Source organism: Corythoichthys intestinalis, chromosome 14, assembly GCF_030265065.1.
Source record: "Corythoichthys intestinalis isolate RoL2023-P3 chromosome 14, ASM3026506v1, whole genome shotgun sequence".
Classification (NCBI taxonomy): Eukaryota; Metazoa; Chordata; class Actinopteri; order Syngnathiformes; family Syngnathidae; genus Corythoichthys; species Corythoichthys intestinalis.
The window spans coordinates 25,416,656-25,439,968 of NC_080408.1; the positions used below are offsets into that span (position 1 = coordinate 25,416,656).

The window sequence follows — 23,313 nt, forward strand, 5'->3', positions numbered from 1 at the left end:
ACACACCCTCCTCTGTTGGGTGTAGAGGAGAATCAATATGTCTTTGAATGAGGGTCAGAAGGGTTGTCTGCCCAGGGAGAGCTGACAGATTTGCTCTCTTTTGCTCTGCTAAGCCCCTGCCTTCTTTTAACACCCCCTGACACACACTCATACACACAAATATAGAGATGAAGTAAAGCACACATACATATGGAGGGAAAAGACACCCACCCACCAACGCACACACACACGCAAAGATGTGACACTTGTCCCAGAGGGCAGAATTCCTCGCATTTTGCCAGGGGGGTGTGATATTAGTCGCTCTACATCGAAATCAACCCTGCTGCGCACCCCAGCGAACATGTTAGTGTGTTTACTGTATTGGTGAAAGCAACACAGGCCTGGCCTGGACTACAGATCATAATCAATCAGCTGGAACATACAATGACACTTAGAAGATTCTTAGAAGAATAAAAAGGACAGAAGATGACACGTATTGGATTTCTTTTTTTCATTGTTTTTGGCTTCGCTTTTTGTCCATTCAACACGAACTTGTTCATCGTAATATCAGATGTTTATGAGCAGAAGTGTTTGTTTGAAGGTGTGTGTATGTGTGTACAGGCTACCATATGTGCATTCATTAACATACTAAAGCAGCAATTAGTAATCACTCAAGTAGCTAATGACATCAATCAATGAGCTTTTAAAACCAGTCATTAAAAAAAATTACAAACATCAATGTTCACCTACTGATTCATTATTGCACTGAACTCTCCATCATTTTACTCAGTCGCTACTAATATGAACACTTTATCATCTATGAAATTTTGCCTATTACGTTTTTGTGAATTGTGGCGCTCCAGAATCAAAAATATTGGGTTAGGGTGGGGCAAATAAAAAGGAGAGAATGAATTGTGGTTAGAGAGAAACAGCTACAGTACTTTTCTTAATGATATAAAAATATGATGGACTCTCATGTTATGGGCACCTCACCTTACGGGTTTTTCACGATACGAGTATCATCACCAGATGAGTCTGATTATGTGAGCAATTTTTCACTATAAAAGCGACAGAAAATTGGCGTGTCCGAGTGCCTCAGCATCCCGCCAGGTGGCATGCAAGCTCTCTCTTTCTTTGTCTCCCCAAGTGCCTCGGCGTCCCATTAGGGGGCATACGAACATCTCATGCCAACAGAATCCCCCATCTGCTCCCCTCTTTCCCATCGCCGTTGTCTCCACTGATAAAATTTTACATCGAAGTGCATCGGAATCCAAATTTGTGCTTACAAGTGAACATTAACCATATCCCCCAGGAAAATGGAAACCAAAGATAGTGGTGAGAAAATACGTAATACGAGCATATTCACGTTACAAGCTTGGTCGGGGAACTGACTGTGTTCGTATCATGAGGGTCCACTATAATTACAATTTTTTGATTTATTAATCAATCAATTGCAAATGTATCAAAAAAATAACTAGATAACAGGTATGGGGAAATGAGGAATTGTTAATTAAAAAGTACACCGTTAGTTAGTGAGAACTATTGTAATTGCCTAAAACATGCATCCAGTAGAATATTGTTAAATTTCACTTCAGATTGAAGATTTAGTCCCATTTTTTGTTCTTTTTTAGAAGATTGAAACATGACATTTTCATCCACTTTTGTTCTAATACTGTACGAACGACAACAACAGAAATTAACCACAAGATGACTTTAAGGAACTCCCAGAAGCCTTTGCAATCAGATTGCTTCGCTTGACCTTGACTCTGCAATCACTTTCACTCAATGAGGATGAAGTCCAGCTGACAACAACAGGATCTGAATATGAGCTAAGTTGCACATCATAAAGGTGCTCCACTACGTTTGTGTGTAGCATCCAGTATTGGGAGTCTGTCTGTGTGTGTGCGCGCGCTTGCACGTATGCATGTGTGGCACGGATGCACAATTACCAAGCAGGCGCGAATCGATAGGTGCCTGCTGACAGATGGATTAGCACGGTAAACAGATGATACACACACCGCTAAATTATTCATCTGCTGAACAGTGGGCTGGGATTCCTCACACACCCAGTGACGGGAGAGAATGGGGGGAGGAGGAAGGGGCATAGAAGGATGAAGCAATTTAAAAGAGTTGGAAGGATGAGGGGCTTGTTTTACTCCTTCGAGAGTTTCATAAACAGTATATACACCATGGAGAAGCTTGTATTCAAACCTGTGACTCTTTCAGGACAACGTCTCTATGCTGCTGTTCTCCAAACTTACCTCTTCGGTGGCATTTAGGTATGCCGCAGCCCCTCAGGATCACCGTGAAGTGCAGTGAAAGACATTTACGATACAGAACACACACTCACTTGAGGAAACAGTGAAACACTTATCCTCAAATTTGTCCCTGTCTTTTCCTCAAGTGTTGGCAAATCCGTGATCATTGGCTGTTCACGCCTTTAACAAGGCCTGAACCATGAATGCAATTTTACACGCGTACAAGTGCACACGAGAGAATTGGCTGGATAAACCTGACGATCATGGGAACAAGATTCGATGTTGAGGGTGTAGTTGATTTTACAAATAGGGTTGCTTTCGAATATAGCACTTTATGGTGCGATTTACATAGAACAGAGTGTGAAAAATGGCATTGAGCTGCTTCATAACGTGAACATTGAAATGCATAATAATTGAGACCACTGCCAAAATGTGTTAATCTGGTGCATCCAATTGTACACTTTTACGTATGTCATATATGCTTAAATGTTGTCTTCAGGATATAAATTTTTCTTATAGCCCTATGTGATAATTTGAAGAAAGCCAGGGAAAAAATCTTGAATATGTATGTTTCGTCTAAGTCTCAGTTTTGTGAAATCCTGTGAGCAACAAAAAAACAAAAACAAAACAATGACAATTTAACTTAATAAAAATTCTGGAATCATTCAAGCAGTCGGCACTACTACTTGAGATTCTTGTGCAAATCATATGAGCAAGCACACTTTAGCATGCATATAAAACATCAAGTATTGATTTGTGTCACCTTTCCAAGGGACTTTGGGGATTTTATCCTCCAGATGCTAATTGTTATTTGCAAATTAGGTTAAAAAAATATAGTAAAATCATGGTTTAAAGTTTAGGGTCAAAAGGATACAGGTGCAAGATGTTTAGCAGTTATTGCGATATAAATGTGGTGAGTGTGCATCTGTTTGAGCGCATCGGCCACCACAAATAAGGACGACTAACAATCTCAAACTCACAGCTTCTTCCTCACACACTGACACTAACATGCGCACACAGGCAGACACACAAACTGTTCATTCGCATCATGGCTACCATCAGCAAGAACCAATCAGATTTGATGAATAATTCAATATTAAAGAGGGTGTGACCAGGACTGGGAGGGGTGCGGCCCCTCTGCCAAGCCAGTGGGCCTTTTTGGGAACAGTGTGTGTGCGTGGGTGTGTTGTGTGCATGAAAGTGAGAGGGGGTGTGGTAAGGGGGGGGTCTGTCACACTAGACTGCATCCACAAACTGGCTGCAGATTAGATTACTGAGGAGGAGAGGGGGTGTAGAGAGGAAGTGAGAAGGATATAAGGACAGAAATGGAGGGAGGAGTGATCAAGAAGAATAAAACAATAAAAGATGCAACATAGGTGTGAAGTATAAAGCACAGAAAATTGAATTGAAATTCATTTTTTAACTTATCTTGATGCAGTTATATGTGAATACCTTGGATCACTATAGACTGTGGGTGTTAGGAAAAGTACCTCAATAACTTTACTACTTCCGAATCAGTTATACGTTGACTTTTTTTTGTTGTTTTTTTTAAGGAGCAATGATGTATCTTTTCATCTCAATTGTGTGGTGGGTTGTCAAAGGTATAGTTTAACTAAATGACAGTCTGTCTGAAAGGTGATTGCATGTCAATCCAGTGTGAAATGTTTAATCAACACAAACTAAAAGAGAATGTGTGTGAATTTGTTTTCTATTCATAATGCTTTAAGAATTGTGTAAAACATCAGGGACCATTCTGAAGAAAACACACACAATGTTATCTAAGTTCAAATGGAGAGGCTGCGGTGACAAAAGGCTCAAAAGGAAGGGACTAATCCTTGAGCAGAACCATCATTGCAACACTGACCACAAGACTCACACCTAAACACGCACGCACACACTCTATGCAATGCTTGCTGCTATGTGCCACATAGGCAGGGTTCTTCAAAAGAGTGATAGCATTTGAACATGTTTCGCTTAAAGCTAGAAATTACAGTGTGGATATTATATGGGAACAGCTATCCAGACTATTAGATGAAGGTTTAGTGTTGGAGCGACAACCACCATTATAATTGGGCCAGGGTTGGTGGGCATATGTGTGTGCGGCACAGTTGGGGACTGACAGGGAGCCAACAAGAGAGGGACAAGGCTTTTAACATCTGGCTAAGAGCTGTCAGGAAGACACTCACACACAAACATACACACACTCACACACTGCGGTAGGCAGGCGAGTCCCAGTCCTAATTATTAGAACACTCTTACTTAACTTAACCCTGCCACTGGACCGTGACAGGCAGAGATAGAAGGGGGAGGGCTGCCAAGGTGGAGGGGGACAGATTTTTGTGAAGACAAGGGGAAGGATGAGCGTTTCTATCTCCTGACAGATATTTTTTAACCTCTCATGTACTACCGCAGGAGAAAAATAAAGGGGAGGTGAATACACGGGGAAAAAAAAGTATGAGAATTCAGGGTTGTCCTTGCAGAGCAACAAATATGTAAATATTTCCCAATTCAAATCAAATCACAATCCCAAACATGATTTTCCTTTTTTTTTTTAGAGCCATTTTACTCATACACAAACTTTGTATTACATTACAAGACCTGAAAGAGCAAAGCAACTCTCCTCTGTAGACATGTAAGAAAAAGAATGAAAATATACAATAAAGAGACACGGGCAAAGAACAGGATGAAAAGTAGACCTCTTGTTGTGCTTTGAACTGCATAAAATGAGAGACTGTTACATGATGGGAAAAGAATAGGAAATGTTTCACGCAACACAATGCTATGCTGTATTAAAGTATTATCAATAGATTGAGTTTGATAAATAATTTCTGGAATATATTTGCAGATATTTTAGGAACTCCTCCAAAATCTGGATGTATGCACCAATTCTAGCCACAAAAAACATACAATTTTTGCCGCAAACAAACACATGCGTTTAGGTTCTACGGTCCAATAATTCTGTTCAGATACAACTTCTATGGTCCCTCTTTTTTTTTTATTTTTTTTAACAATATTATTTTTCATTTGTTCTGCTTGGAAATAAACCATTCTAATATGGAATTTAGTCGAAGTAATACCATTTACAATAATGTGACGCCTTATCCTAAAAGACATGATGGGGCCTTTATGTGCCGGTTTAGCAGATGATAGGTTAGCGAGTTTAGTTAACAACTAGCGTGTCTGGCTGTGCATTGGGGGGATTTGGGAAGGCTTTGCATAGTGCAGACGGATGTTGCTCGAGGTATTTTGCAGCAGACATGCACACGGGCAACATGGACATGTAATACTTTTCAAGTTGGATTAGAATATTTGGTTAAGTAAAGATGATTCCTCAAACACCTCGGATTATGTGTGAGGAGAGAATCACAAAAAGGAATTAATGCAGAAGTGCAAATGAAGTAAATTGTTCCCACAATTCCTCCATCAGAGAAATTTAACATTTTCTGTTTTAAGTTCCATTATGTTTGTCAACCAAAGTAAACTCATTTTTACCTAGGAGTACAGTTTGATCAATGCGTCTTCTGATTTTTTTTTCAAACCTCTAATAGGTGAACAATCACATTGACAGTGGCCTGCTTGGGTAAGCAATCACCTCCACTTTTATGGAAATTAACACAATTTTAGCCCTAAATCTTCCTGTCAGGAATTTACCCAAATTCCCAAAAGAAAGAACATGAAATGCTAGGTGTTGTTTTTGGTTTTGTGTGTTGCTTTTTTTTTTTCTTTCTTTTTTAACCTTATCAGTATGCTACTTTGTTTTTAGTTTTTTTCTGCCACGTATGTCTGAAGCTTGCTGCATTATCCAACCAGCAAAATTTGCTGTAAAACCTTGTACTGAAAAAACCTCATGGGATTTTGTTAAGTGTTGTTTACTCTCTACGCCGCTATGCTTGACCAGAACCAGCGAAGGAGAACCCCTAATTCTTCTCAGTGAGCAGAGCCTCCACACATCCAATTGCATTAGTGCTTATGGTAAAGGTGGAGGCTACTTCCAAGATTATACCTGATTAGATTGGGACTCAGCTATTCCAAAAGACAGGAAAAAAACCCTTTTCTATTATTCATCCCTCAAATGCTTACGAATCTTTAAATAAAAATGTTAACATTTAACAGGATTCCACTCCAAATGTCTTGCAGTCCTGCCTCTTTAGATATTGTGCATCATACAAATCAACATTAAACCATTAAATAATCTGTCAGGTGGTTTCATACACTTTTGACATTTTTTCTTTACATGGGTGTTCCCTGGAAAGCTATTAAGGTGGGATTTTCTCAAAGTTTAACACTCCTCACTTCAGGCCCCACCAGTTCATCTCTACTTCCATCAAATGTTTGTTGGTTTGTTCTTCCTTTTTTGTTTAATAGGATCAGTCTCAGGTCGTCACTTCTGTGTCTCATTTATTAGTTCAGGAATTTATCCCACAAAAACACACATGAGCTGATAACTAAGAAAGTCAGGCAGAAAGATGACAAACATCAAGACAAAAAAGGAAAGGTAGAAACAATATGTAATACAAACAACTCTAAAATGACAAACAAAACATTTCATTTTCATTAAAACAACAGCATCAACATATAATTTTCCTATGATGCCTGACAGTGTGGAGCTCTTTGCTTGATACCATCGTAAGCTTTTCTGATTACGGGTAAATCTTAGGGCCAACAGGGTGGAACTATGATGAATACTGATGGCAAAGAGCATGTTCGACACACACACGCACACATACAGTATGCAGAGTGCGAGAGGGCCAAATGGCATCCTCTCCCCTGGTGAATGCTAATGTGACTAGTGTAGCTTGTGGGCCTGTGAAACAAGGATTGGGCGAGCCAAGAGAGATGATGACAAGAAAACATGGATGAGATTGTTTATTGGCGAGTGTGATGGAAGTGTGTAAAATTCTTTTTTCAAGTTGCTCTTTTTAATTAAGGGGTTCGAATTGGATTTTCCTAATTATTTTTTCTTAAATTTTTTTTGGCGATCATAAACACAACGCTCCATGCAGTTTTTTTTCCCCATTATTTAGCAATGTGAATGTTACAAAAGGTTAGAGACGTAACATAAATATGTACTTACAGCGTTCAATGCGGTCCTCAGGGCTGGAGGAAGTCTCTCGGTCTGAAAGAAGGCCGGACACAGCAAAGATTTTCTTCCCGCTGTCCTCTACGGCCTTCAACGCGCTGCTGGGTGAGCTCCCAGGTGGGATCTGGGCACCGCCAAAGTCATATTCTTTACCCTCAGCATCAGAGTACCGGAGGTGGGGTGAAGCATCGGCATCCAGGCAACCTTTGAGGCGCTTAGCTGGTGTGAAAGCAGACTGATAACCGCCCGGTGCCCCATCTCGATCCTCAGGAGAAGCGAAGGGTCTGAAAGCCCCAACACCACTGTGATTTAACATGCTGATTGGTGAGCAGTCCAGGTTTGGTGGAGCAAACTGATGATGGAGGTGGAGGAGGGATGGCGGAAAATCCCTGTTAGGGAAACCTGGCGGGACGGCACCTTGGCGGTGGTACATTGATGCAAAGGTGTATGAACCATTGTTAAATGGCAAATGAACATCTTTCTCAACAGAAACTGGGACACCGAATGGACGCGGTGGCTGGCAAGGAATAGAAGCATCACGAGAAGCTTCTGCAGTGGAGGCCAGTACCATTAGTGCTGGCGATGCCAGGGGGTTTGGCAAGTATGAGGAGCTCTCCATCTTGAATGCTGCTCTGTGAAGGTCCATATCTAAATGAATTAGAGTGGTTGAGAAGAACCCTAACCCCTTGAAAAAGGTCCTTAATAGGTTGTGAGCTGAGCAGGGTAGCTGCCTATCTGGTTCAGATTGTGTTATTAGTTCATTTCTTTTTAGTAGAGCGAAAATCTAGTTTTGTTGAGCGACTGTATTCAGAACAGATTTTCCTCTGGCTGGGATGTTCTGCTCTTTGGCTTATTGTGTCCTGTTGAGTCTGGAGTTGAAGGCCTTTAATTGGAGAGTCTGTCAGGAAAATTGTGATAGGTGAAGCGTCGATGAAGGTTGTCAAAGTGGGTTCCTCATCTTCCTGTGGTCAAGCTGGGAAGAGACAGAACCCAATAGTTAGTATAAAGTATAAAGTGTTTCTCGTGTTTCATTAGTGTACCAGGGAGGGGGAGGGTCGCAGAAACCATGCACTCAAAGTGTTAAATTTGCATCAATTCTTAACATTTTTACCTAAAAGTGCTTTCCCATTGTCTGATCCAGTAAAACACATCAACAACTAATTGACACCACCAATGTAATTTTTTTTTGCTGATTCTGCTGCTCTTTAGAAAAAGTTAATACATTACATCTTTCCACTCGGAATATTTGTTGGCCTTCAGCTCGTCCCAAGGGCTTCCTCCATGTCCTCAATTCTGCAAATCAATCCACCCCCCTTCTCAGAATCCTCATCTCCTCTCATCCTCCTAGCAGTATTTCTCTTCCGTTTGCCATCTCCGATCACAGTCTAAGCCGCTTATTCTTACCATCTTCCAGATCTTATTGGACCAGAACCACTTGTCTCGAGATAAGGGCACACATGTATTTTACCACCCACCCACATACCCACACACATATTGATAAGAATCTATGAGGTTCTAACTCACCACGAATATATACTAGAAACTTTCATGCGATTCTTCATTCTGTGCCATCTTTTAATTTTAACAATATTTACTGTCTGACCTCCCTTTTGATTTTCTCCAGTATTTCTCATCTCCTCATATTGCTCCTTTTCACCCTCCTTTCCCTAAATCTCTTCTCCCTTGGGTGATTCAGCTGGGTGATATCATATCAGACCCCTCCATCTGCCATCCACGAGCCAGAGGAAATCTGACTGAGTGAATAAATTAGCTGTACTTGACCTCCCGACCCCAGAATGCGTGGCAACAGGCTAGAGTTCTTCCTCTCGGGGATTAGATCAGAGAGTCTGATTGGAGAAGCTGGCAAATGCAGAGGGGCATCCAATGAAACGATAAAATAACATTTAAGTGATGTTTATCTGAGGGGAACTTGAAGGTGCATAGTTTGCTAAGCATCCAACATGCTACTCTCGTAAAGGAAAACTTTAGAACTTTACATGGCTTTAAATGTGATGTGGTTTGCAATCAGCTGTACACAAAAACCTTTGTAATCGATTACTAAACCTGATCTTGGCTTTGGCACACTTGTCCTACCTACAGCAGGAAGACACATGCTGAAGCTGAGGGTAAGCTGAGAGGAGACGCCCAGGCACAGTAAGATGTTTTACATTACCGCAAATGTACAGCAAGATTGTGTCGTGGTCAGAATAGCTGAAGGTAACCCACCCATGATCTGGACTAATTCCATGTCATCATGTCACATATTTGCCTACCTTTTCAAATACCTTTTCGACCTGTTGGAATTGACACTTTGTCAAATAACTCATATAATCTCTAAATCATTTTCCTATGGCTTTCCTTTATTTGTTTATCTTTGTCAGGTGCAGTTTGAGTGTTCCTCTCCTAAAAAGTACACTCAAAAAACTGACTCTGGTAGGTTGTAAAGTTTACTAAAAGACAATGTGGATTTTCAGCAAGAACACATCATGTTTCCAAGGTGAGCATGATTTTATCATGCAGTCAATACATAAATATGAACAATGAATGGGTAGCTAGATTAGATCATGTTGATGCAACATAATGTTAACGTGCCTTTCCAACCAATTGCAATAGTCTCGTCATTTCTCACGAGATTTAAAAGTAGGGTTGCCAACTCCCTGAAAAAATAAGTGACACCTCATTGGTAGAGCTGACCGGCCCAATAACCGTCACCATTTAATTATTATTTTGTTTGTGAAAAGTGATTTTTTTTTTTTTTTATAAGATAGGGCTTTGCAAGGCACCGGCCCAGCTAGTAAAATTCCTCAACTTTATTTTTATTTCTTTCTTTCATAATCTTATGATCCACGTTTTTTCGGCGCACTGGAGACTCCAAACCGTTTGACCGACCGGCACCGTTTGAATATCAAAATGACCGGAATTCCATTCATTTTTAATGGCAATCATTTCCCCTTCATTTTCAATGACAGGAAAACATAGGTGGTTGTGATTTTTTACCACTGACCATTACAGCCCATTGACACTGAACTGGCGCCTAAGTAAGTCAATACCACTGACAGCTATGTACGTCCATGCCATTGATTATCATGAATGTCGCTTCTATTAATGCCAATGTACTGGATTCCATTGAAGCATATATGAATTAATGCCATTGACGGCCATTTACGTAAAAATTAGGGCTGTCAAACGATTAAAATTTTTAATCGAGTTAATCACAGCTTAGAAATTAATTCATCGTAATTAATCGCAATTCAAACCATCTCTAAAATATGCCATATTTTTCTGTAAATTATTGTTGGAATGGAAAGATAAGACAAGACGGATATATACATTCAACATACTGTACATAAGTACAGTATTTGTTTATTATAACAATAAATCCACAAGATGGCATTAACATTATTAACATTCTTTCTGTGAAAGGGATCCACGGATAGATTCTTAAAGGATAAATGTGAGTTTGTATATTGTGACTAAATATTGCCATCTAGTGTATTTGTTGAGCTTTCACTGACTAAGCTGTTCTGTCCAAATGCATGATGGGAAGTGGGGCAACCATGACTGTGTGTGGTGGCTGCAAATACTATATCTTCTCTGCGTTGTGTACAATGCAGGGTGAAAAAGATCAACTCCTGTCATTCTTCCCCACATTGCTTGCCTCAATAGTTATAATTCGTGTGGAAGAGATGTCAAAGCTTTTGGCAAGTAAAAGCACGGTCCAAATGAATGCCTGTATCCACTCCACTCACTTGTCACTACCTCTTAGCTCTGTATATACATAAAACGGCGTCATTGTAGTCTGTTTGTGGCAATGCGTGAGTGGGTCGTTCCGTGCATGAGTTAAACATTTTAACGTGATTAATTTAAAAATTAATTACCGCCCGTTAACTCAATAAATTTGACAGCCCTAGTTGTGCCTTATGTTGGCTCAACATGTGTGCTTTATGTTAAAAGAACACAATTGCTAAATACTGAAGGAAAGCAATTTAATCAGCTGCAAATGATGTATTTCTTTAATGTCGGTTCAACATGTATTTTGGGGTGAACATTAGTGCCTTATGTTGGCTCAACAAGAGTGCATTATGTTTGCGCAACATGAGAGCCTAATGTTGGCTAGAAATGTGTGTTTTATGTTAAAAGGACACAATTGCTAAATGCTGAAGGAAAGCAATATTGTCAGGTGCAAATTCTTTCCATAATTTTTTAATGTCAGTTCAACACCCCATTTTTTTGAGTGTAGAAAGTGTGGCTTGGAAGAAAACACAACATGGATATTCCATATGTATCATCCCTTTACTACTTTAGAATCTATAACAAACTCTAGCAGAAGAGAACAAAATAAACTGAACTACAATATCTCTTAGACTTTTGGGGACATTTTTCAGAAACATTAGATGAAGCAAACACATACATTGTAAACATACTCATTTATATACCTTATTTTTCAGACTATAAGTCGCAGTTTTTTTTCCAAAGTTTGACTGGGGGCGCGACTTATACTCTGGAGCAACTTATGTGTGAAATTATTAGCACATTATCATGTCATTTCACATTCTATTTTGGTGTTTTGGAGTGACAATGATGGTTTGGTAAACTTGTAAGCATGCTCTTTATGCTATAGCTATCTGAATAACTCTTAATAGCTATGTTACGCTAACACACCAGCCACGTTCACATTTCGTTGTTCATGCATCATGTTACATTATCATAGTGTACACTTATACAGCATGTTGTTTTCTATTGTTTTTGTTTGTTTGTTTGTTTGTTTGTTTGTTTGTTTTTGTAAAATTTGCCTTTCAAGATGACATATCTGTTCTATGTGTTAGATTTTATCAAGTAAATCTCCCCAAAAAATGTGACTTATACACCAGTGGGACTTACTGGACTGTCTCAGGAAATTAGAATACACAATATTCTAATTTTCTGAGACAGTCCTGTATATTGTTCTATGTAAAGGACGTCAGCCATGGTCGGCCCCCCACATTTTTACCACGCCAAATCTGGTCCCCTTTGCAAAAAGTTTGGACACCCCTGCTTTAAATGGTGGATTAATGTACAGGACTGTCTCAGAAAATTAGAATATTGTGTATTCTAATTTCCTGAGACAGTCCAGTATATGTTTTTTTTTCCCTCTTTATTGTGCATCTTTGGGCTGGTGCGACTTATACTCAGGTGTGACTTATAGTCCGAAAAATACGGTAATTCTTGATAACTCGTTGAAGTGTATTTTTACACCTATGTGTCACCGTGACCTTCACCAGTTACAGAATGATTATGATTTCAGACTACAGACACACATACTGTACATCTCCTCAAACTCGAAATACAAGCATAATTAAAGCCAACGCACACACATAACATTAGTCTGTGCCACTTACAATCTGATTTGCCACTGAAGGGATATCAGCCACTCATTGTTTGACACCAGCTATATGCATTTTATAATAGAAAATGTCACAGGGGAATATTTACCACACTAGCATAATTTGATTACAGTGTACAAGAATGATACAGCTGTCGCTGCGATATTACACTCAAGGGGTGGGGGCAGGCAATTTGTGTCAAATGTGTACCTAAAGTGACTGTTTTACAAATGTCGAAATTGTTGTGTCACCATTGATGTGCTTAACCTCATCAAGAAAATGTACATGCATCTTGTGAGAGGTGTTGCAGATTCTTGCAAGATTAGAATAAAGATTATATGTTAAAATAATTGTAAGATGTTATGTGCTGGTGAAACATTAAGAAAACAAATTAAGGTTTCATGAATTCTTAAATAGCATAATTCTGGTGCTAATGATTCACTTCCTTGGTCAATGTCATGTCTACCATTGTTAAAATTCTCCATCTGTTGTCCACATTCATTCTATTTTTTTACAGCCTAGATGAGTGATTTTTCTTTTGTATTCCGTCATATTACAGAAACATAATGCTTTTGTATCAAAAAAGTTATTTTATGTTATCAGGTATAGACAATCAACACCAGCAGCGGATAGCTATACCAAAACTTGTCAGACAGTTTTCCAAATGCCTGCTCGGTTCTGCAGAGAAATATACCATAATGTATACAGTGGTGCAAATAAGTATTTAGTCAACCACTAATTGTGCAAGTTCTCCCACTTGAAAATATTAGAGAAGCCTGTAATTGTCAACATGGGTAAACCTCAAACATGAGAGACAGAATGTGGTGGGGAAAAAAACCCAGAAAAACACACTGTTTGATTTTTAAAGAATTTATTTGCAAATCATGGTGGAAAATAAGTATTTGGTCAATACCAAAATTTCATCTCAATACTTTGTTATGTACCCCTTGTTGGCAATAACGGAGGCCAAACATTCTCTGTAACTCTTCACAAGCTTTTCACACACTGTTGCTGGTATTTTGGCCCATTCCTCCATGCAGATCTCCTCTAGAGCAGGGGTCCCCAACTTATTCCACAAAGGCCCACTGTGGGTGCAGAATTTCATTCCTACAAAACAAGATGACAACACTTTTTCCCCAATCTGGTGTTTTACAAGTGCAATCAGTTGATTGCAGTCTAGTGTGGCTTGTTTTAGTAGAAGCCTCATTGGTTCAACTGTCTCTGATGGATCGGCTGGAACAAAAACCAGGACCCACAGTTCGCCTTGAGGACTGGGTTGGAGACCCCTGCTCTAGAGTAGTGATGTTTTGGGGCTGTCGCTGGGCAACACGGACTTTAAACTCCCTCCACAGATTTTTTTGTGGGGTTGAGATCTGGAGACTGGCTAGGCCACTCCAGGACCTTAAAATGCTTCTTACGAAGCTATTCATTTTTTTCCTTTACACAGATCAGTCATCCTGGTCCCTTTGCAGAAAAACAGCCCCAAAGCATGATATTTCCACCCCCATGCTTCACAGTGGGTATGGTGTTCTTCGGATGCAATGCAGTATTCTTTCTCCTCCAAACACGAGAACCTGTGTTACTACCAAAAAGTTCTATTTTGGGTTTCATCTGACCATAAGACATTCTCCCAATCCTCTTCTGGATCATCCAAATGCTCTCTAGCGAACCGCAGACGGGCCTGGACGTGTACTGGCTTCAGCAGGGGGACACGTCTGGCAGTGTAGGATTTGAGTCCCTGGTGGCGCATTGTGTTACTGATAGTAGCCTATGTTACTGTGGTCCCAGCTCTCTGTAGGTCATTCACTAGGTCCCCCCGTGTGGTTGTGGGATTTTTGCTCACCGTTCTTGTTATCATTTTGACGCCACGGATGGAGCCCCAGATCGAGGGAGATTATCAGTGGTCTTGTATGTCTTCCATTATCTAATAATTGCTCCCACAGTTGATTTCTTTACACCAAGCGTTTTACCTATTGCAAATTCAGTCTTCCCAGCCTGATGCAGGTCTACAATTTTGTCTCTGGTGTCCTTCGACGGCTCTTTGGTCTTGGCCATAGTGGAGTTTGGAGTGTGACTGACTGAGTTGTGGAGAGGTGTCTTTTATACCGATAATGAGTTAAAACAGGTGCCATTAATACAGGTAACGAGTGGAGCCTCATTAGACCTTGTTAGAAGAAGTTAGACCTCTTTGACAGCCAGAAATCTTGCTTGTTTGTAGGTGACCAAATACCTATTTTCCACTTTAATGCGGAAATAAATACTTTAAAAATTAAACAATGTGATCTTCTGGTTTTTTTCCACATTCTGTCTCTCATGGTTGAGTTTTACCCATGTTGACAATTACAGGCCTCTCTAATCTTTTCAAGTAGGAAAACTTGCACAATTGGTGGTTGAGTAAATACTTAATTGCCCCAGTGTATGTTTATTAATTATATGTACATTATATGTGTCAACTTTGTCTTCCTCTTGCTGATCCAACACAACCAAGACAATGACGCAGAAGACATTAAGCCTGTGTAGATGCTGTTTTATAAGTGTGATTGTGTGTGGCAGTAGTCGCACTTGATCCACATGCCAGAAAAAAGTGAAAGTGGAACTTGCAAACTTGGCATCTCCTCTTTCAGTTCGATTAGAGTGTTCTACATTTAACCACCACACAAATCCAACATATAAACATTTTATGGTAAACTGTCAACCTCTTTTAGTAATAAAACAACATGGTTTACAGATGCTGGTAATTTAACGTGTGGTGTTAATAAATGATCACTTCTTGGGTGCACTGCTTGAAACCATGTGTCACAGATGGGGTACAATGTTTGAGTTTAATTTACAATGAAGAGACGTCATCAACTTCACTAACAATGGGCTTGACCCCAAAGTGCAACTTTGTTATCAACATCTGTGGTTTTGCTACTATCACTGGCAACATGATGTATTTTATCACTGTACTAGTTAGTGGCCATTAAATGTTTGTGATGGCATATGCCATCTCAGACTCTTGCACTGTGTGGTAATTAAGCTTTACTGCAGAGTTTCCAAGCAGCTTCCCAGTGAATTTTGTGATGAATTTGGATTGTTAGGACTTTCCTGAATTTCATCTAACAATGCAAGTATCTAAAGATGGTACATAAGAATTGTACATCAATATGGTCACACTTTGGTATTTGTTCAGATCCCGTCTGGCAAAAAGAGTAAGCCTTGGTAGTTGTAAGTCCCACTCTTCTCCACCATCTTATGAGGTTCAACAATGTTCAACACCGTTGCTTTACTCGTTGCATTTGCTGCCTCTATGTTCCATATCGCAAAGTAATGATGGGTTTTCTTTATTTTTGTGCTGACAAAAGTCACATTTGGTGTGTCACTTAAGAAGAAAGATGCCTTCTCCTTGCACCTTTTACATTTTGAAGATATTAAACCTTGGCCTGGCATTGGGTATCTTAAATTTAAATGAGTGCAAAAAAAATGTTTGGTCCCTGTGGCCCTTGTAAATTTCCTGTTGACTTAGGTTACTTGACACAGTTTGTTATACCGCTTGTCTCAAACTTGAGTTTTAATTTGGACAGTGATCTTAAATCGGAGCAACAAATGTGCATGATCGTTTCGTCCAGCTTTTTATTTCTGCTTGCAAAGGTGAAGCCATTTCTTATGCACCAGACATTTGAAATGGCAAAGCACACATCTCAGCAGGAATACTGTAATGCACTTTACTTTGGAGTCAGTCAGTCCTTCCTCAAACATCTCAAGTTGGTCCAAAAGTGCTGCTGCTTTCCTTTTAACTGTAACATGTAAGAAGGAACATATGATTCCGTTCTGGCCGCACTCCACTTGCTCTCTCAATACTTAGAGTTGTTTTAAGAATGCCTTCAAAGTTTTAAATGGCGTTGCCCCGCCTTATTTTAAAGGGCTGTTCCATCCCTATGTTCCTGACGGGTGCCTAAAGACAAATGACCAGCTTTTCTTGGAGGTTCCAAATCGAGCTTTACTTGTTGCTGGTCCGAAACTATAGAAATGACAGGTCACTCCTTATACTGTAGGTGCCTTACTTATTTTCTTTTGTTTCTAAATGATGTTATGTTGTATTGTCTTATGTATGCGTTGCATTAAAGAACTGTTGCACTAGCAGTTGTGCCTAAAGTACTACATAAAAAACACTAAGTGGTGTGGATACATGTGTTGGGTGACCCAATCAATTGTCAATACTCTTGAAACCTACTTATTGATGTCCCACCACAGTGAGGCAAATCTCAAACATTCTTATGGACATCCACCACATTTATTTATTCCCGAACTATTTCTCTGTTATTAATTATTTATTCTTATGAATTCTTGTCTTTGACAAGCTGAATTGCAGGGTTTTTATTTCAATTTTCTTTTCCTTGAGCCCTTTTTGCTCATCATACCAAGTTGCAACCCTCACTAAACACCCACCCCAGTTATTTTGAGACATACACACATGGAAAGTAACACTGGTATAACCACAAGATTTTTCTAAAAAGGGACATGCATACGTCATAAGAATGAAAATAAGGTAATGACAGAAGGCTTTGAACAAACCAAGAGAGCTCATGCAGAATTTGCTAAAAAGTACTTCAGCTTGCTGACAGCAGGAATAATAAGACTGAGTAGGTACGACTCTTTCGTTCTGTGTCGCACTGATGTCATATACCAAGAAAAAAACCCTACAATAATAAAATGGGATTTAAAGACTTATACTCTGGGGATATTTGGAGACACCGTGTCATGGCCTCAGCCTGGGGCAAGGATTTCTTTTCATACACAGTTCACAGGACACGAATCACAAAGCATTCAGTGACAAATAAATCATTTTACCCTGGTCACTGTACAGCAGAATCACAAGTCACCGACGGCAAGCAACTCCGACAAGCTGACAGATGACACCGCCGTCTTTCCTGACAGACAGGTGCGCTCGCTATCTGCCCTTTACAAGTGCTGCTGAGTGAGTGCGTGTGGCACAGCGTCAACCTGCAATGACTCTTATTGTTGCATTGCGCCGGCGTCAGCAGCGGTCACTAATCTCAAGACGGGCTGGCAGACAGGATGCTCTCTGTCTCGTTTGATCAACAAGCAGCATCCAAGCCGATTAAGTCTAACAAGGCAAAACTGTTGGGATGTGCAAACACGCACACATTTCCCTTTAATTGTCCTCAATTGCAGAGTTAATCAAGAGATTAAGACAAAAAGAAAGTTACTGGTTCTGAGACCTCTTCTACATGGAGGTCAACAAGGAGACAGAGAAATATGAGAGTGGATGGTGCTCTGTAATGAAGAACCAAATCTTTACATTCACTTATCACAAGGCAGCCATTTGTGCAATGTGGATCTCATATCGGTTAAACGTGTGCATACACGGAGGTGGTGGGCTCAGGCTCCTTGTATCATCTCCTGTCTGGATGCACAGCTGCCATCCAGGAGAAAAATGATAAGTAATCTACACAGATTCTGACCGCTTACAATCGATTATTCTATGTGCTCCAAAAGCGGGTGTGTGCACGCACAGAGTAATTGACAAATGAACGGAGAAACCTGAGAGAGAGATGATGTTGTTCGGGTGGTGGGGCGTCGGGGAGGGGGGCAAATTGAGAGAAAGAGACACCCAACGATAGAGAAAGTATTGGACATCCGACACAACTCCTTCCCCCTCATTAGGCTCATTGGCTGACTTTCTCTTGTTGCCAGTGATATTCACCAACAACTGCATTAGTAGTCCCTGCCGTCTCCAATGCAATCAAACCATTAAACACAGTGTGCATCACCTCCATGGAGTGATTTCCTTCCAATAGAAAATGACTGAACTGGAGCTACTCTCCTTTCCCATCATCAATATAGATAATAATTTGATTTTCCATCGGATAGAGACGATGACCACATAAGCCCTTTGTTTTTACTAATAAAGTATTAAATTCTTCAAGAATCAAAATTGACAAAATATGCTTAATTCAGAAAGTGACTGGTACAAAAAGATATGTTGTTGTCATAGTTGCAACAAAAGCAATTTCCTGATGCAGACAGGCTACAAATGCTGAGAGGAAAATTAAAAATATTGAGTTCTTGACAGTTTGCGATCGCCACTATTAAATGAAGGCATCAGACTTAGTAATAGGAATTGCAACAGCAATAACGCTATACGTTTTAGATGGCGCGGAGCAAGCAAGAAGCATCTACTTGCTGCGTGTGTTCAAACATTTGTTATTTATCTGCGCACGTCTTGCTTTCAATTACACTCCGCTTGTCAAATTATCTTGCGTGCGCTGCGTTTATTAACGCAACACAATAATAAAATGTACACCTGAGAGAAGAAGCGGGCTGCATGCTCTCAGGGACCTGGGGAGTCTCGTATAATAAAGAATGAGGAATTAGTGCATATTGATAATACGTAATAGACTAGGGGTTAGGGCGGGGCGGGGGGGGGGGGTCACAAACAGGACGCGAATGAGCGATCTCTGCATAATTTACTGTCCGTGTCATGAAGGGTTAATGCGCAATAGTGCATCAACATATACCCCAAATTTTACCATATTGAAATATGATAATCTAGTAAAGCAGAAATACAACATTAGAAACGCCAATAGTCAATACGTTTAATTACTTAGATTAATTTTTTTTAAAAAAAAAGTAGGCTACACAAAATATTAAAACATACATTTTTAATTTCCCCCACATTTTTCATGTTTTTTTTCTTTTACATAAAACAGTCTCTAAGTATTTAAGTCGTTCGCGACGCCCACCCGCTTAATTTTGGGGTTCACCTAAGGTCCGTTTTGTGTCCTTGGATGCCAATTGAAATAAACTTCTCACTCAACAGCCATCGACCCGGGATAGAGGTGTGAAATGGACATTAATTTTAGTTCACTTCTCGCTGTAGAGAGCGCAGAGACCCGGAGATCAATGGTGAGCAATAAAAAATGACTGCGAACGGGCTTCGAAAATAAATCATCATTTGCTGCTTTTCGCCCCCCTTTAATTCCCGTGCGAACGAAAGAGAAACAAACCGACATTATAAGCGTAAATCAATAAAATGTTCGCATTATACCACTAGAAAAAGATCTTGTGTTATGGAAATATTAATAAATTAAAGACACCTTGTTGGGTAGTTCACGGTTTGTTTAATCTGAAATGTTGAACAAGCCATGAATTATCTTGAACCTGTCCGATCCCAATAACTTAACATTCTAAATAACCCGCGTGTAAAAAAAAATAATAAATAAGGAATTTCGACATATTAAAAAAATGTACAACACTATTTAAGCAATGACACCTCTATAACTGGACGTCTATTTAATTATGAAGACAGGCGTTGGTCTATAAATCATAGAGGTTGGGAAACTTAATGGGGAAATAATAACCTGATGCACGCGGACCCCTTGCAGTCGAGGGGGAGCCATGTGAAAATAATTTCATCTTTAATAATTGTTTTGAAATTGACTTGAATGACCTTTGACTTTCAAAATGATAATTAACATGCATTAAAATTAACAACGCCTTGAATATGATAATTAATATGCAATAAATATAGTAAAATCATAAAATTATTATATAATCAAGATTGCATGCAAATTGTATTCAGGGCCTATAATGGGAAAATTATATTAATTGAATGCTTTACATTTCGATTGATTTCTGAAGCTTGCCTTTTTAAAGACGCTGCTTTTTTGAACATTATTACATTCACAATGGATTCAATCAAAATTCAGTTAGGCCTGCTTGTTTTAATGGGGAAAATTAGTTTGCATTACTGAAGACTGCAGTTGTTAACAAATATTCACATTAATGTTTTCTAACCCGATGTTTCATGAAAGCATGAATTATTTTTTTCCGCCAGCCTGTACTAGATGGATTAAAGGGAATTTAACGCGGCATGCGGAACATATCCATAATACCTATTAATATGCATTTAAAAGGTAAGTGCCGTCTAGTGCATTTAGTTGGAAATTAAACAGGCTCGTCTGGTCGTTAGAAGTCAGGGTTGGTTGATCCGACGATCAATAAATCAATTTCAAGCCATCCATCACTGGAATCAAAGCAATGATCACTTGATGCGTAGCCGGTTTGTCTTCTTTGTTTTTTTTCCAAACCCACTAACCAAACAGTTTTTTTTTTTTTTTTTTTTTTCTGGGATGTGTGTGTTTTGTGTTCAAGTACCGCTTTGAGTGCACATCCTCTTCCTCTTTATGGGCCTTATATTCAAATTGATAATTAAGACATTTCCTTTTAATATATATATTTTTTAATAACGAAGCAGTGATTCGCACGCGAGAGATTGCTTGTTCCAAACGGGGCAGACACAAGAAGCTGTGGAGTTCATTCATCTATGCCGTAAATGTAAAAAAGAAAATAAAAAAATAAACTCACAACTTAAATCCTGAAAAAAGAAATGTTTAAAAGAGTCCATCACTGTCCGTTTTGTAATACAGTACAACACTTAAACTTTTTTTCCATTTCAACGGAAGGAAACAAAGACACGCTTAAAAGTTTTATAATGCCACATGTGTTTTTATTACTGCAAAAAAAAAGTAATTAATCATACTAAAATACGCGCAAATATACATTAATTATTATTTAGACGTGAAGAACAATGTAAAAGCGAGGACACTGAAACGAGATGTGGTATTCAGGCATGCCGATTTTGGCCCGCGGTGCCCGTTCACGAATCGGGAAGGCCCATGGGGGCTTCCACCAGCTGGGCGCTGCTTGTTTAGAGGGGGGATGTAAATTATAGTTGCTCCCAGTTAACAGGTGTTTCCTTACTGCGGGCCTGTATGTGCGCGTGCACGGTGAATGCGTCCACGCGCGTAATTGTCAGACCTGATTATTTCTAATTCATTTGTTGAGTTGTTGGAGCGGAAACGAACATATTTTTTTTCCAAAGTGTTTTTCAATTATTATTTAGTTTCTGAAAGTTTTTGTGTGCGAATGTGCATTAAAGAAATCCAAGATTACGTCCGAGATTCCAAAATCTCTAAATGTTCTGAAATGAAACATTACACGGAACATTAAAACCATATTGGAATAGTTGAACACGCATACGCATTTGTAAGTTTTCAGGGGGGGGAAAGTTGTGCTATTAAAAGCACAAAAAAAAACGTACACAAAATAGCCGCAGTCCTATTTTTTTCATGTCGAATAAAAAATTTGATTATTAATTTATTTGTTAATTTTCTATAAACTGTGCTATAGCGTTCCCTGTGAAGTACTGTAATTAATACAGCCAGTTATTTATTTTCATATTAAAGTGAATATGCATTTACATGCAAATTTTTGTAAACAGCGAAGCGATGACAACACGCGCGCGCGTGCACACACATTATAATCCTCATCAAATCTTTTCGGAACGACACTTTCTTGATTGGGAACCCTGACAAGTGCCGACACGTACGCGCGCGCACGCAACACAAACAAACAAACGTGCACGCACACACCTAAAGCGATATAAACGCCCAAGAACGCACATGCAGAAAAGTGTGAGTCCAAAGGAACACTCGGAGTCACTTGGCTTGACTTTCCCCCACGAGAGTGTAAAGAGTGTACAGTTAACAGTCCTCCCCCAAAACGACCGGCGATACCTCTCAAAACAACAACTACAGAAAAAACTCCACAAACGGCGTGTTGGCAAAACTTTCTAGAAGCTTCAAACAAGAAAAGTATTTTTACTCACCTTTACGCAGCAGAATCCACTACTTCCGTGGAACCCACCTCGATTTCCGGCTTCTTTTTATCCTCTCAACAAACCAAAAACTTTTTGCCTAATAACAGTAGCGGTAGCTTGTGCGCCGCAGCACCGGAGAAAAAGGCGAGTAAAAGTAGTTAACACCTCACTGTTAGCTTGCCGAAGGAAGAAACAATGTGTGTCTAAAAGAGGGAGAGAGAGAGAGAGCGAGAGAAAGTGACAAGCTGACTTTCCACGCTGAGTGTAAAGTGGCTATCAGTAGCGCGACGTGCGCGTGCAGCCCCTCAGCTGAAACACGGAGCGGAAAGGCGAGTGGGAGCCGCCGAGGGAGCGCGAGACACGGTGGCAGGCGGTGGGGAAGGAGGTGGGGTGGTTGTGGTGGTGGGTTTTCCACAGCTAAGCGTGTGAGTGGGGGACCACGGAGAGGAGGAGGGAGGGGGTGTCCAGGGTCCAAGAGCGCGCAGGAGGCGCAGTGCTGCCGCGCAGTGCTAGGTTCGCTCTATGAAGGAAAGACACGCACACACGAGTTCAAAACAACCTGCCCCTTCCTTTTCTCTCATCTCTACTTGGTCATCTCAGGGCAAGCTGTCTGCTTTCTTGACTCAAGTTAAGGTAACATCATTGCGTCTTCGAAAGATAGCTTTGTTGTGAGCCAATCTCTCTAAACAATAGTGACAGCAACACAAATACAGTGGTGCCTCTACATACGAAGTTAATTCTTTGCAGGACCTTGTTTGTAAGTCGAAATGGTCGTATGTCGAGCAGGATTTTCCCATAAGAATACATTATACTTCCATTAATTCGTTCCACAGCCCTAAAACCTAGGCAAGGCAAGGCAAATTTGTTTATATAGAACAATTCAACACAAGGCAATTCAAAGTGCTTTACATGGAGATCATAAAAATCACATTAAAATCAATAGGACGTAAAAACAAAGACAATCGAAAT

At 39.9% G+C, this 23,313-nt stretch overlaps 1 protein-coding gene across 8 annotated transcripts in view; it reads right to left on the reverse strand.

The window, feature by feature from the left end:
- The window catches only part of rnf220a (ring finger protein 220a), a 234,002-nt gene extending 211,198 nt beyond the window's left edge, over positions 1-22,804 (reverse strand). For 3 of the 8 annotated variants that reach the window (XM_057857257.1, XM_057857260.1, XM_057857261.1), the window contains exons 1-2: positions 22,354-22,794; positions 7,312-8,290 (exon numbers count right to left, since the gene is read on the reverse strand). In XM_057857257.1, coding sequence (XP_057713240.1) covers positions 7,312-7,963 — 652 coding nt within the window. In that variant the 5' untranslated portion in view covers positions 7,964-8,290; positions 22,354-22,794. Of the gene's footprint in view, positions 1-7,311; positions 8,291-22,353 lie in introns of all 8 variants that reach the window. The other 5 variants (XM_057857263.1, XM_057857262.1, XM_057857259.1 and 2 more) reach the window with 4 other exon arrangements.
- Between the last annotated feature and the right edge of the window lie 509 nt (positions 22,805-23,313).